Source organism: Limanda limanda, chromosome 18 (genome assembly GCF_963576545.1).
Source record: "Limanda limanda chromosome 18, fLimLim1.1, whole genome shotgun sequence".
Lineage (NCBI taxonomy): Eukaryota > Metazoa > Chordata > Actinopteri > Pleuronectiformes > Pleuronectidae > Limanda > Limanda limanda.
The window spans coordinates 16,313,750-16,328,924 of NC_083653.1; the positions used below are offsets into that span (position 1 = coordinate 16,313,750).

General features: G+C 43.2%; 2 protein-coding genes across 6 annotated transcripts in view; one reads left to right on the plus strand and one right to left on the minus strand.

Moving 5' to 3' along the window:
- The first annotated feature begins 2,622 nt into the window (after nucleotides 1–2,622).
- Nucleotides 2,623–9,519, plus strand: ccnk (cyclin K). Of its 2 annotated transcripts, none has more exons than XM_061091453.1 (11): nucleotides 2,623–2,738; nucleotides 4,123–4,361; nucleotides 4,730–4,811; nucleotides 4,905–5,036; nucleotides 5,368–5,473; nucleotides 5,571–5,628; nucleotides 6,297–6,466; nucleotides 6,566–6,774; nucleotides 6,911–6,941; nucleotides 7,139–7,210; nucleotides 7,957–9,519. In XM_061091453.1, the coding sequence occupies exons 1-11, from the start codon at nucleotides 2,730–2,732 to the stop codon at nucleotides 8,490–8,492; spliced, it is 1,644 nt and encodes a 547-aa protein (XP_060947436.1). In that variant the 5' UTR covers nucleotides 2,623–2,729; the 3' UTR covers nucleotides 8,493–9,519. The 2 variants fall into 2 exon arrangements, with proteins under 2 accessions (XP_060947436.1, XP_060947437.1); XM_061091454.1 differs by having other exon boundaries at nucleotides 4,126–4,361.
- A 924-nt stretch (nucleotides 9,520–10,443) lies between these two features.
- Nucleotides 10,444–15,175, minus strand: part of ccdc85cb (coiled-coil domain containing 85C, b) — a 47,589-nt gene continuing 42,857 nt past the window's right edge. For all 4 annotated transcript variants that reach the window (XM_061091854.1, XM_061091853.1, XM_061091852.1 and 1 more), the window contains 3 exons: nucleotides 14,801–14,893; nucleotides 13,631–13,729; nucleotides 10,444–12,643 (listed from right to left, as the gene is read on the minus strand). In XM_061091854.1, coding sequence (XP_060947837.1) covers nucleotides 12,554–12,643; nucleotides 13,631–13,729; nucleotides 14,801–14,893 — 282 coding nt within the window. In that variant the 3' untranslated portion in view covers nucleotides 10,444–12,553. The remainder of the gene's footprint in view (nucleotides 12,644–13,630; nucleotides 13,730–14,800; nucleotides 14,894–15,175) is intronic.

Consider the following 15,175-nt stretch of genomic DNA (forward strand, 5'->3'; position numbering starts at 1 on the left):
CATCCCGACAATTTCTACCACAGTTAAGAGGATTTGTCCGAGCACGGCTGAATGTATAATACATGCAGATGCCAAATTTTAATTTGGACCAAGTAAATGATTCAATGCCGGGGTTTTTTCTCGGAAGTGAGGGCGGTGGGGGGAACGGAGAGAGCACAAGATGTTAAATGTAGTCTGCACTTACACTGCAACATTTAAAGCAGGGCAGTAGTCATAATAGTCATTGGGGCGGGGACACGTTTAAATAAGGTGAATTGTACCCCCCAATAAACTGAATTGTAAACTGGACGATGAATAACAATAATAAAACTGTTATGCTATGACAACAAGGAAAAGAGCACCGCCATCCGAAATATTCACTACGGTGTTGTGCAGCTCACGTACTGTTTCTGGCTAAACCATGCAAACCATCCAATATCCCTTTTCCACCAACCAGAACCAGGTTCCAGTTGGTGCTAGTGCTGGTTCGCAGTTGCTTTTTCACAGGCCATTGCCACTCAAACACTCAAAGACTGGTCTTTATCAAGTGTTTCTGGTCATATCAATATATTTCTTATTTACGTTAAAACCGTCAATCATCAAATCTCACTTTCTTACTTTTGTTGTATTTCAACAACTGCTTCTGCTGTAGATTTTCTGCTTTTCACAGCTCTAGCCTTCAGGTATGTAAATAATATCAATCGTTTAGAGTTGATGAGTGGTGAAAAACATCTAATTATTACCATGCAGCCATTGTTAAATTGTATTGGTCACAGATAGCTGTAACATGCCACCACCGGTTGGCTATAGAGCAAAACACGTTTTTGAGGATCGTGAACGTGGACCCTGGGTCGTGGTGGCAGCTTATCGTGGATTATGATTACAACTATATTGCTTAGATATACAATATGCCTGCCCACATATACTACCACTATTGGCAATATCATTTTCATTACAATTGTCATTCCAGCTCCCTTCATCATTTTCTATTTCTCTTCTCATGAATCCTGTAAATATTGTCATTTTGTTGATGTGCTCTGTTACAGGCGGATTCTATTTCATTTCTGTCTATCCTGGGAGATCCCTCACGTGTGGCTCTCTCTGAGGGAAATATCCCCAGTATATATTGGTTCCTCTCCCCCAGTTTTTCCTTTCCTTTTTGGGGGCTAATGACACAGGATGCACCTTATTAAGCCCTAAGAGACACATTTTGCTTTGTGAATATGGGCTGCCGACTATACAAATAAAATTCAATAAGAATGATTTATTGATTTGGGTTTTGTGGGATTCCCTTTTTACTTCAATCATCAATCAATAAAATTGTAGATATGTATAGCCCATATTCACAAATCACAATTTGTCTCGCCAGGCTTAACAAGGTGTGACATCCTCTGCCCTTAACCCTCAACAAGAGTCAAGAAAAACTACCAAAAAACCTGGGAAAAAGAACTTAGAAACCTCAGAGAGAGCCACATGTGAGGGATCCCTCTCCCAGGAAGGACAGAGGTTCAATAGATGCCACTTGTAATGAAGAAGGTACATGAATTGATGAATTATTGTCAATACAGGTGGTATATCTGTGTAGACATATTGTATACCAAGCAGTCTTGTTGTAATCATAGTCCACGGTCAGAAGCCACCATGGCCAGGATCTACCTTCACGATCTGATATGATAAGGGGGGAAAAAGAAGAAAGAGAAGCTGGAAAGAGAAGCTCCATGTGTCATGTGTCCCCCGACATTCTAGAGCTATAACAGCGTAACTTAGAGCAGGTCTAAGATTAGCCTGGACCAGCTCTAACTATAAGCTTTATCATAAAGGAAGGTTTTAGGCCTATACTCCTAAATGTAGAAAGGGTGTCTGCCTCCCGAACTGAAACTGGGAGGTGATTCCACAGGAGAGCAGCTTGAAAGCTGAAAGCTCTACTCTTCTTTGAGAGACTTTAGGGATAACAAGTAAGCCTGGATTCCAGTGGGGTGATATGGCACCATGAGCTCTTTAATGGTGCCATATTATTAAGGGATTTAGAAAGGGAATATTTTAAATTCTATTCTAGATTTTCTTACAAAAGATTTTTGTAGAGAAAAAACAACAAGTCGAAAGCATGATATTATTTTAGTCTCGTTCACATCTGTTAAATAAGCTCTTTCCACTACAGGATTCAAATTAGAAGTATTTGATTTGTTTAAAAGTTGTGTACACTCTGCCCTGCGTGTAAATGTTACACGTGTTTGATTGATTTCTTTTCATTTCCATTTTAAAACCTCTTTGGAACCTTTTTTTTTTTTTGCAAGTGAAGCATAATGTTTACAAGTACGTGGTCAATTCATAAACTGCAAAACCCAGTCCTGCCTGTGCGAGTCCACTCGTAATTATTTGTCTCCCCTTAGTGGATGTTATTGGAACCAACATATTTCCCATAGATATTTTCTCATATGAAAAATAAATGGTCTTGTTGTTATTCTTTCTGCTGGGATTTCAAAAGGCCAAATATTTAAATAATAATAAACAGTAATCAAAGCATGAGCTAAATTCATTCAGCAGAGGAAAAGAAAAACTAAAATCTAAACCGAGCCACACGCGTACCAGATATCTTGCGTCTTGACGTCATCCTATGACGCACCGCACAATGGCGATGCCCTTGTTACAATGGGGTCTGTTGTGGATCGCTCGTTTCCCGACTTGTCGTGAATAACTGCGGATCTGCTCGTCCGGTTGTGTGCTCTGGGTGATTTCTCCACTACGGCTACATGCTAAAGGTAAGAGTCGTGCTCGGCTACGGGCGGACAGACCCGATCAGGCCGGAATCGAACCACTTCTGACAGGCTGCGGAGCTCCGAGCCTCGGCGGTGATGGCACCTCGAGTCAGTTTAGCTAGCCGAGGTTAGCTTAGCTGCTAGCTGCGGCCGGCGAACACACACGGACCGCGTTAACATGAAAGGTTTCTTTCGTGTTAAGATGCTGGTGTGTTCATGCGTCATCACCTGACGTAGTTTACACATTGTGGTCTACGCACGTTTGGTAATTAAGCCCCAGGAAGCTCACTTTAGCGAGTGCTAACGAGATGCTAACACCCACTAACGTTTCCTCGCAATTAGCATAACTAAGCTAACTTTTTCGTTAAGCTAATTCCGAGGAGAGGCGTCGTCGTGATCCACGTTAATCTCTTCATTTAGTTGTATGAGTTGTTGTTGTGCTGTTGTTACAGCTACAGGGTTAATGTCAGGTGTAGTTTACCCATGAATGAATGAGAGACGGTGCAGGGACACGCTGTCTTTTCTCTGTGCTGCTCCTGGTTGCTTGTTTCTTACCTTTAGAACTGTTAGCTCGCTGTCATATGCAGAAATACACAAGTTATCAATGCTTTGAAATACTTGGTGGCGATGTAAATGCATATAATTCATATTGATCTCTGTTTTCCTTATTTCAAACTGTGTGGATTAGAGGAACGTAGCTACATCCTGCTATGTATGATGACTCAGTACAATGACTTAAACTGCCCTAAATTGTTAAAAAAGTAAAAGCAAATTATGAAAATATACTCTTTAATATACGTAAATGTTCCACAGAGTTGCCTAATATGGCTTAAATTCATTAAAAGTTAAAGCATCTATGACAGAACATCCCCTGATGTTTCACAGAGTTAATATAAGCCACACTCAATACTGTGGTAGAACATCACTGTTAATTAATCTGTTGATTTAACCAACAATAAATATTCTTTGAGTCGAAATTTGGACAGAAATATATATACTAAGACATTAACAATAATTACAAATACAAAATGTAAGCAAGAGTATAAAATGGTATGAAGTACTTCTCTAGTCTTGATGGCCAATCAAAGCTATCTAAAGTAGAGTTTGTTCCATTCACATATTCATACTGTGCATCTGTGTAAAGCACTTTCTATATAAAACGCTCACACACTGTAGACACAGCATCCTTCTTTCTCGCACCGACTTCGTAGAGATCAGCTTCCCCCCCAACAGCATCACTAACACTCTGTATCAGTTTGAGTCTGTTTCCCTCAACCTGCGTCCCAGCAACCAACAGCAAACAGGATAGCATTAACACCTACTCTTGCTACCAATGCTTCTGACTAGTAATGGCCATAACTAAACCTTTTTTTTGCCCTCTTCTCAGCAGTCGAGTGCAGCAGGTCCATCCTACGTTGCCTCCCCTCAGCCAATGAAGGACACGAGAGAGAACTTCTCAATGACTGGCCAAACGAACCTGGACCACATCAAACCATGCTGGTACTGGGACAAGAAGGATTTGGCCCACACCCCATCTCAGTCCGAGGGCCTGGACTCGGCCACGGAAGCTCGATATCGGCGAGAAGGAGCCCGCTTCATATTTGACGTGGGAACCCGACTCGGCCTGTATCCTTGATTGATTTATTGATTGATTGGAATACTGTGCATGTCAAGTTAGTAAAGTGATCAAAATACAGTAAATATAAACCTAACTAATCAATTTTATGAAGGAATTATATAACCAATATACAGTATCTAGTTATGTTCACTTCACTCTTTTACAGGAGTTATTTACATTCACTGGAAAAGATGGAAAAGACTTGTATGTGAATAGTTAACAGGATGTATAGCAGAGCTAGTATGTAATAATCACAGCAGCACAATCATAATATAACACCTTTTTATGTCAGGTTCAGATTTATTTTTCATACCTGTTGTCTAACAATGTGCAAATAACTGTCAATGGTCTCTGATTTGTCCTTAACTGTTACCAGTCACTATGACACACTGGCAACTGGGATCATATATTTCCACCGCTTCTACATGTTTCACTCTTTCAAGCAGTTCCCTAGATATGTAAGTTCAATTCAAATTTTACTTCTTATTTTTCACGTTCCTGGAAGTATGAATAAATGAGTGGGATTAATGTTGCCATTTGTGTCTCAACAGGTGACGGGCGGTTGCTGTCTCTTCCTGGCGGGGAAAGTGGAGGAGACTCCGAAGAAGTGCAAAGACATCATTAAAACCGCCCGCAGCTTACTGAACGATGTGCAGTTTGCTCAGTTTGGAGACGACCCGAAGGTGCGTCTTCTCTTGTGTCCACTCTGTTGTCTTGAGACTCTGTCCCTGTTGACACTGGGTGCTGTGAGTGCAAAGGGATGTTGTGCTGTACCTTTTTAATTGAGTCAGGGAATTTGTTCTGGTCACGGAGTTCAGAAAAGACGTTAATAGTCTTAACCAGCATTATAGATCCCTGCCATAATATCATGAAGACCTAGAAAGAGAAAAGTAAACATGTCTAAACATTCCTGTTAATCTGCTTAAACAAGAAACTACACGATAATCTTCTGTTGTAAGATTCTGTCTCCACTCGTGACCTTTAAAGTCCTGAACATGTGTGTTTCTTCAACAGGAAGAGGTGATGGTTTTGGAGAGAATCTTGCTCCAGACTATCAAATTTGACCTGCAGGTGGAGCACCCCTACATGTTCCTGCTGCGCTATGTCAAGCAGCTCAAAGGTGAGTTGGATTAAGTGATGCATCAGATCCACAAAGATTATTGTACATTATTATGCAACAAACAAGTTCAACATTTTATTTTTCCTTCTTGTTATAGGGGAAAAGAGTAAAGTGTGCAAGGTGCTGCAAATGGCATGGACGTTTGTCAATGACAGGTGAGCAGCCGGACTTTCTCCCACTGTCACTCTGTGTCATAGGTGACTCTGTCAGTGGTGTCATGCGTTTGATTTACTTAATGTCTTAAACTCTTATCACCTATCCTGTCCAATGGAAGTGCTGACTTAACGATCTGAGGCTTGTAGAATTTGTTAATTTGTAAAGCACCAAATCGACATGCATATCTCACGGCTCGGTGTAAGGTTAAGACCCTCCCCTATTATTATTATAGAGAAACTCAACAGTTCCCACAATAAGTGGACTTGGCGTCTGGGGAGAAAAAAAATCCATTTCATTAGTGACATCTTTTTAAAAGCTTTAAAAAAAACTTTCTTTGGAAAAAAGCCTATTCGCTGAAATGTTTTAATTCTGTGTCAACCTAATAAAGCACTATGTATCTGTGTTTTGGAAAGTGCTGTAACAATAAAGTTTATTTTATTCAATTATTATATTATTATAAGCGAAACAGGCTTTACAAACTTGGAAACGCTTATTTATAAAGAATGTAGTGTAAAGGGCATCAGAGTGCCAAGTGGTTCAAGATGCCACATCACAGCAATGTCTGCAACGTCTGTTTCAATCTGGCCGAGGAGCTTTATTGCCTGTTAACACATTTACTGACATTGTCTCTATTTTGTCTAAATAGTTTTGCCTGTGTCCCCTCCAGCTTGTGCACCATGCTGTCTCTGCAGTGGGAGCCAGAGATTATCGCGGTTGCCGTCATGTACCTGGCCGGCCGCCTCTGCAAGTTCGACCTGCAGGAGTGGACCGCCAAGCAGTCGTGTCGCAGCTGGTGGGAGCAGTTTGTCCAGGACGTCCCAGTCGGGCTGCTTGAAGGTGCTTATCACAAATCTACTCTGCTTTGTGGCTCTCTTTTGATTATTGTCCAACCTCTTTTCTGACTTGTCTAAACAAAAAACCTCTTTCTGTGTCCAGACATTTGCCACCAGATCCTGGACCTGTACTCGCAGGGCAACAAGCCCATCCCTCAGGGGATGCAGGAGAAGGAGCGGCCGCCTATTCCTCCAATCCTTGCTCCTCCTGCCCCACTAGGACCACCCCCAGTTGCCAACCCTCCTCCCCCACCCCCAAAGAAGACATCCCCTCAGGGTGGCAGCCCTGCACGCCAGCTCAAACGTTCACACGTGAATATGCACTTAAATAACATCGCTGATGGCTTAACATATATTTTATCTTACAGATAGTGCATGCATTTATAATGATTTATATATCCACACTTAGCTCACCTCAAAGGGACTCATTCACGTTTCTTTGTTTCAGACGTCCCCCAAAGATGAACCAAAGGCTCCAGGTAACATTCCTATTTAAATATTCCATTTGGGATTATAAGTCGTTGAGATCTTAAAAATGTGGAAATACCTCCAAGAAAAGGTTGCTAATTAGCATTTTTTTTTTTTAGGATTTCATGAATATTCGTGCCTACAGCAAAATAACCTCCTTATTAAAGACAAGTTTTTGCATGTTATTAACTGGTTTGTTATTTTGCAGAACAAATCGGGTCAAAGATCCCTAGACTGGAGAGCCCGATGCCCCCCCTGCCAACGTCGCAGCCTCCCTCAGGTAAATGTTTGTCATCTACCATCGTCAGCCAATTTGCATAGGTTGTTGCTACGCTTTAAATTTTGGCTACGTCCTTACTATTGTGTTTTCAAATGAAAACACATCATCTCTGCTTCTAATGCACGTGGCGTCCACACTACTACAGTTATAGAGCTGCTAAAACAGAGAAGTTCAGAAAAACTGTTTGCTCTATTTGTTCGAAAAGTCCGGGGCTGTGTTTTAATATGGACGGGCAGGAACGAGGATGCCTGGAAACTATGATGAAGACACTAAAGACCCGTGCTGAATGGGTCTTTTGGGTCATGATGTAGCCTTTGCTGATTCAGGCTCTGATCACATGACGACACCCCGTTGTCCATTTGCCTGTCACCAAATAGGCCGATAATGAGCAGGCAGGACCCCTGCCTGAGACTCAAGCTTGGAAAGCAACCCTAAGTCCTTAGTCCTCTCAGTCTGCTTACATAATCACCAACTCGTCTGGACATAATGTTTCCCAACACACGCATAATCACATACTCCCCAACCTCTCCCAGACCAATCTGATTAGTGCCTGAGCCTGATAATGAGACCTCCTATGTGGCCGAGGCCTGGTCGTCGTGGTCTGGCTGCGTGCTGTTCGTCTGGGAACAGAAAGGTCATCTGAGCTCATGTTGGACTTAGCAGCCTTGTGATATTTATAGGAACGATAATTAGCAAACATTTTTTAACGAGATGTTTTCTCTTTGCTTGTTCCCGCCGCTCACTAGACCGAAAAGCTCCAGCTCCAGCACTTCCCACAGAGGCCGAACCAGGAAGTGAAGCTGCTCCTCCACCCCCGCACGCTCCGCCTCCACACCAGCCCCCGCCGCTGCCCCATCGCCCTCCTCCGCCGCCGCCCTCCAACTACATCATGTCCACCACCAGCTCCTACATGTCCGGGGAGGGCTATCAGAACCTGCAGTCCATGATGAAGACGGAGGGCCCCTCCTACGCCCCCATGCCGCCCAGCTATGCTCCCCCAATACCGCAATACCACCAACACGGGTATCCGCCGCCTGCTGCCCCTCAAGGCCCTCCACCTCCCTCCACCTACCCGCCACCCAGCTTGGCCCCGGCCTATCCGCCTCCAGGTTACAATAGCTACCCTCCGCCACCACGCATGCCACCAGGGCACGTGCCTCCAGGAATAGGCCTTCCACCTACAGGGTACCCCCCACCGCCTCCTGTGCCTCCAGGACAGTCACAAGTCCCCCTGCCCCCTCTACCCGGCATGCCCCTGAACCGGGGTGGATGGATGAGATGAGTGGGATACGTTTATGAACTGAGACTGGGGAGGAAACGCTGCCTGAGAACCACCGGGAACTGGTGTGATTCTGGTACAAAGGAAAAGAAGCAGTTTCACCTCCACCCGGACTCCTGATAAACAGTTTCTAGGGTCGTGATTAAAGTTTTATCAGCAGATAGTCTTAAGAAGAAAAGTGAGGTGTCGACAGGTTTGTTATGAGAATCGGAAGTGGTGCTGCAAGATCGTAGTAAGAATCTGGAAATATTTCAAAGTAAGCGACCTAAGTCGAACTTGGTGTTCCCAATTCCAGGATCTTGTAACAAACACTGTTTACTCATTGTTTCGGTTCTGGGAATGTACCAGGAAATAGTGACACCCTGTTTTTCCCCCCACCGATTTCACTCTTGTTTTTTAGTTTTGTCAGGCTTGCTCCTTCACTAACCATGGGGAGATGAGATGTACTATTTTTACTTTACCTTTAAATGGATAAAAGGTCGATTTATATTCCGTTCTGTTTTTCTATCACCCTCGTCTTGTTTGTTTTTTCCGGAATCTCCAATCCATCCTAGTGTTGCCGAGATAAAACAGTGAAGTAGAACCTTGGTTTTATGGTTAAATATGTACCGGTTAGATAAAAAAACATCAATACGACTGAAGGAGACATGCTGTATATTCAAACATGTCCTTGAATGTACATGCTGTATATTTGTTTTAGTCTTGTAACTTGTATTCTGTGGAAACAGAGTTCGTGTCCGTCGCAAGATGTTTCTTTGCCTTTGTTCACTTTTGTTACTTATTTCCTGTTCCATTATTTTCATTGCAACTACACAACACAAACCCTATTATCAAACCCAACAACATCTTACACTGGACATTCTAAGGTTTATTTGTACATATCTGATCTTTTCATCTGGACAGATTTGTTTTGCGTTTCTATCCATATGTGCCTTAGTCAGGCCTCTCTTTTTCTCTGTAAGCTGCACGCAGCTTTGGTTTTGTGTCCGAGTGGCACTTATAACAATAAAAACTGGCTTTTCCTACTTAATCTGCCTTGTATGCTTTCAGTGTATATAAGGTGAAAATGTGGATTGTACATAAGTGGCTCCCAACTTTTTTTTGCCTGAAATACCCTCACAGCCCTGGCAGATAAATTGCATAACTAACATGTTCTCTGGACAGGATTATAAAGTGGATGTTGTTTAACACTGAATAACATTAGAGGATAATGACTAAATATTCTTCTATACTGTATGTGTAGTCACTTTTAGATAGCAATATTTCAGAACATTACTTTCAGGTAATTATATTTCATTATACTGTATCATTTTTATATACTATTTGTCATGCACTCACTTGGACAATGTGTCACAGCAGCGGTTCTCAAATTAGGAAGCAAGGATGTTATGTCAAAGATAAAATGAAACCAAGTTGCATTTATGATTTATGAAGGTAAACATTTGATAATGCCGTCATTCCGACCCTTACCTCACTGCAACCCACCCAATTCTTTATTCCCCCCCCAACATTGTTAATGACTGATAGCCAGAAAAAAGCTCCAGAGCTATAAGGTTAATGCTTTTCAAGTCTGATGGGCAGCTTACTAGTGACTTAAATGCTAAATTTATTTTAATCCGTGACAGGAAATAAATTATTTGAATCAAGTCACTTTCTATATTTAGTTGACTTCATTAGTGGAGTTTAGCACTCGCCTGTACAACAGCAGAGATCTTGTTTGGAAATAAGTCTTGATTTTATGTCCAGTCCTGCACCAACAGGGGGCAGCCTACACTCATCCACTATGGAAAACAACACGTTATTGGCCCCAGCCAATACGGACACTTGTTGTGACACTTATATCATGAAGCAATTTTCTCTTTCTTTTCTAAAAGTTGACTTTCCTTTTATCCCGTGCCAGATATTCATGTATTCTCTGAAAGTGATACAAAAAAAGAAGTTCCAGTCATGTGAGTTATTGCAGGAATTGACATTTATTGACGCTTGTAGACTCTAGGATTCTTTACTGTGGTTTTAGCATATAGGCAGAAAGAAAAACACTATAGATGTTTGTTAAAAAAGACCAAATCAAATCACCATGCAGAAAAACGTGGCACATCTCAAATCAAATGCCATATATATATATATATATATATATAGAAAGTATTCAAAATTGTATCATGGCTTCAAATCAGTTCCTAGAAAAAAGGACACTTTTAAAAACCATACTTTGATTTATCATTATTATTATTTTGACCCATTATTATAGAGAGCAGAGGCGCATGGCAGGCAGCCTCAGAAATGTTCTAATTTGGAACAAATAACAATAGAGGTGGGAGAGCCCGAGCTGTCAGTCATTAAATGGACCTATCAGATCAAGTCAATCTGATCCGTTCAACATGACTCAGCAGTTCCAGACAGCGATCCCATCTCTATCTGACACCTGGCAATAAATACTGTGACGAACAGCGTTTTGTTCATTCTGACATCAAGAAATACTCATTTTTAAATGTTAGTGTTTTTCAAAAAAGACATCTAAGGGAAGACTTATCTCTCGTATTCTAAGAAACAACAACTTTAAGAAACATGCGCTGCGTAAACACACCTGCTGAATCCATGACTTTAGAAAAGGTCAGAGCAGAAGAAATCAAATAAAAAAAACAGATCTTTTCATCTACTGACGGTATAAAACCAAAGAACTCAGAGCGATCCCAAAAAGGAGTCAAAACTGAACCTGGGGGGGTTTTAGTATTTGGTTTTGAAATTTTTATCAGCATTAATAGGACGAGGCTTCTAGTATGGATTCAGCAAATGTCTTCAGCTTTCTTCAACCGTGCTGTAACCAGGGTTCAAACAACAGAAGAGAGGATTTACAGGCAGATGCTACAGCTGCAAGAGAAGCTTTCATTTTCCTTTTACACACCCACATGCACACACTCGCTCACTCACTCACTCTCTCACTCTCTTTCTCTCTCTCACACATACACACTCTCTCACAGTCACAGATGGGCAAAGGTAAAGCTGTAGCCCTCCCAACCTGAGAAAATGATTGTCGAGCATGCACACAGCATACAATTTTTAGTTAATTTCACAAAGTAAGAAAGTGATCGATCCAATAAACTCATGGATGGTTTGATTCCAAATGGCCTTGATACATTTTTCGGACGTTACACAGAAGGAGGAACAATAGCGAATCACCTGGAAGAGAATATTAATAATAATAATAAAAAAAAAAAAAAAAGTTAATAACCCAAACCCTGTTTAAGGTCCGGCAGCGTGTGCTTTTTCGAACTAGATTATTGATCACATGGCCACGCTAGAATACAAAACAGATAAAAGTAAAATCAACAATAACAATGAAGTAGTGTCATGGTTTTATACATAATATACACAAGTTAACAGTGATCTCTAGACTTCATTATCCATAGTCTCATGAGCAAAAAGGCGCTAGGTCACAGTGGGTTTCACTTGGTTAACACTTTAGAATGCTACTGCTAGTTACACTCGCTGACCACTAGGGGGAGGGCGATACATGTGATAGGGGGGTAGGGTCTCTATGGGAGGTACAGTACTATCACGACTTCTCCGAAGATACGGCCACGACGCTGCCTTCACGTCCAAACGTGTGAGAACACTCCGCCCCCTGCGGCCCAATGAGTCCTGTGCTTGAAACCATGTCACGGCGCTAGCTTTGTGTAGCGCGGCTTTTGCTCTGAAGGACTATAAGTGGTTTGTGTTTGTGTGTGTGTGTGTGTCTGTGGTGGTTTTACAGGAGATATCGTCGTGGAGCTGGTTAGCTTTCGGAAATGCGACAAAGAAAAGTGGCGAATAAGTGAAACTAGCTGCCAGTAGTCAATGTAAGCTCTGAGAGATTAAAAACATGGAAAGTACATGTGACTAACGGGTCCGTTTCTGTGTCTGTCTCGGCCCGTCTCGATGGCGTGCTGGTTGAAGGAGCGCTGTAGGCAGTGGGGAGCACGGCATTATGGGTCCTGGTAGTAAGAGGTGGATTCAGGTGAGTGCAGGTGCTGTAGATCCCCATCTCTCTCCCTCTTTCTCCCCTCCATCTCTCGCCGGCTGCTGTGCTACAGCGGCCCTTTGAACTGGTTCCCAGAGAGGTGCTGCCTGACGGACAGCTTTGATCCCGCCGCATCTCCCAGCTTTCTCCACACCACCTGCAGAACACAAGCCAAGAGAGAGAGAGAGAGAGAGCAGGTGAGAGGGGGAAGAGGAAGAATGAGGAGGGAGACGTGCGGAGAGAAAGGGAGACAGGCAGAGGCTCGGCATGAAAAAAGGATTTTCCTCTTCAAGAGTGACAACTTCAAATGCTCACAGTTGGACTTTGAGCTGCAAAGTCGGCACGCACGCACGCACGCACACACAGACACAGACATTACAGAGGAGCTATCTCTGCATCCATCCTCTGTCTCCGCCAGGCTTCTCTCTGCTGCTGAGTGAGAGTGAGGGAGAGAAAGGCCCCCCCCCCCCCCCCCCCCCCGGGGACCCCAGTGATATTACAGAGGTACCATTGTAGTGCTCCCCAGATTCCTGGCCTGTAACATACCTCCGCCGGGCCCAGATAGCCGTGGCTCTCATTTTCTCTCTCGCTCGCTTTTTTCACTCTAATCAGCGAACCTTTTTATCCCGGATCAGGCCTTTCAGCACCAACAGAGAAAGATAGAGGGAGACGAGGGGGGAGAGGAAAGAATGGAGGGGTTGAGGCCCAGGCTGGTGGAGGGGGGCGGGGGGGTTCTTTCCCCTTGCTGCTCCAGTCTAATTGCTCTGACAGCTCAACTACGAGCCTCTTTCTTACTCAGGGCTTCCAGTTAAGAGTTGGCTTCGGAGCAGGGGAGGCTGGTGTGGGGATGGGGGAGTGGGCGAGCGAGGCACAGGGATAGGTAGAGCGAGAGAGAGAGAGGGAGGAGAGAGAGAGAGCGACGTGCCCGGGACACTTCTGCAAGTGTCATTCCGAACCAAGTGAGTGTGAATGAGGCTTCGCTCATTAGCGAGAGCAGCTCAGAAACCCGACCTAATTTGAACCCAGTGGAAAAGAACTAAAAACATCTGACACACAGAGCAAACGGGGACGTTATGGACGGGAGTGGCTCTGTTTCGCTGCAGACGGGGTCAGCAGGAGAAGAAGATTCAGGTGTTGCTCTTACGTTGCACATCTCTCGCACGATGGCCTTCTCTTTCTCACTGAGATCGTCCTCGTAGTCCTCAGGAACCTGCTTGTCCAGGTTCTCGTGGACCTCCAGCACCTGAGGGCAGACACAGAGATGAGAGTGTGTCTGAGTGTGTGTGTGTGTGTGTGTGTGTGTGTGTGTGTGTGTGTGTGTGTGTGTGTGTGTGTGTGTGTGTGTGTGTGTGTGTGTCCACTGAATGGATCCGTTACATTAATAAATACATTTCATGTGGTCATGTGGTTAAAGCAGCATTTTAGGCGAAGTTGTATGAGAGCTGTATAATTTAAGATTTCAAGAATAATGTTGACATATTATGAGGTTATTATGAGACGCTGTGGTTCACGTTCCTGTCCTTCTGGATCCAAAACCTCAAACCAGTCTCATTGTTTCTTGAGAAACTATGAATCCCTTTTGAATATCATGCAGATGTGACCGACGATAAAGTCGACCACTACCAAAGATTTCCTCCTCCTCAAAACAACTTCCTCCATGCCTCAGAATAGACTCAGGTTCATACACAAGAACTTAAGTCCTGATACTCATAGGATAATGTGGTGCTGACGTGACAGAAGGTTTTTGTAATTTGTAAAACTTATACTTAAGTTAGATTTAACAAGATGCTCTACATCTCTCATTTTTACGTAGGCGACAGAGGTGGATGTTCGGATATCCCCCCCTCTAAAATAACACTTTTTTCATGACTTTACTTTCAAAAGGCACTGATTTTCTTTTCCCTTTTAAGCAGAACTAAAACTCTGTCAAAAAAAATCTGATTCAGGAGTTTAAAACAACTTTTCACAGCAGTGTCAGTTTGGCCTTTGACAAAAGATATTAAAGTAAAGTCAGGACTTCTGACTGTGAGATTGGTTTGATGATGTGCTCACTGACGGCTTTTCCCATGGTGAGAGAAACAATTGACCAATCAGAGCAGGCATGATTAAAGATAAGGATTTCCCGTCCCTACATAGCTCGCTCCATTTACTAAAATAATGTAACAAGCACAGACGAGATAAACGCTGCTTTAAAGTTCAAAAAAGTTCTTCGATTGATTTTGAAATATTATGAATAAACGTCCTCCATGATCAAGGAATCAGATACAGTGTCAACATGAACCAAAGTTTCCTTTAAATGAAATAACTGTGGTACCTTCATGGCGTGCACCACGGCCTCTGGCTTCTGGACACAGGACAAGTAGCCCGTGGCCGGGGAGGACTCGCTGGTCGGGAGACGACCTGTTCCCTGAGAAGATAAGGAGAAAGAAAGTTATTTATTTTGTGCTACATGGTACACGGATTGCGAGAGGATGTGACCTGCGACAAAGGTTAAGAGCCACGTCTGAACCCACAACATCTGGAGGACATGCTCGGCGGACTGTCACATCTGCTGTCACACCTGGTTTACCCTCCCAACTCCCTCCGGCGTCACACGAGCACCGACTCTCCGTTTGACCCACGTCCGAGAAACTTTGCTCGGTTATGAAAACCCAAATAAATAAAACAACACTCTCTCCATATCAGTGTG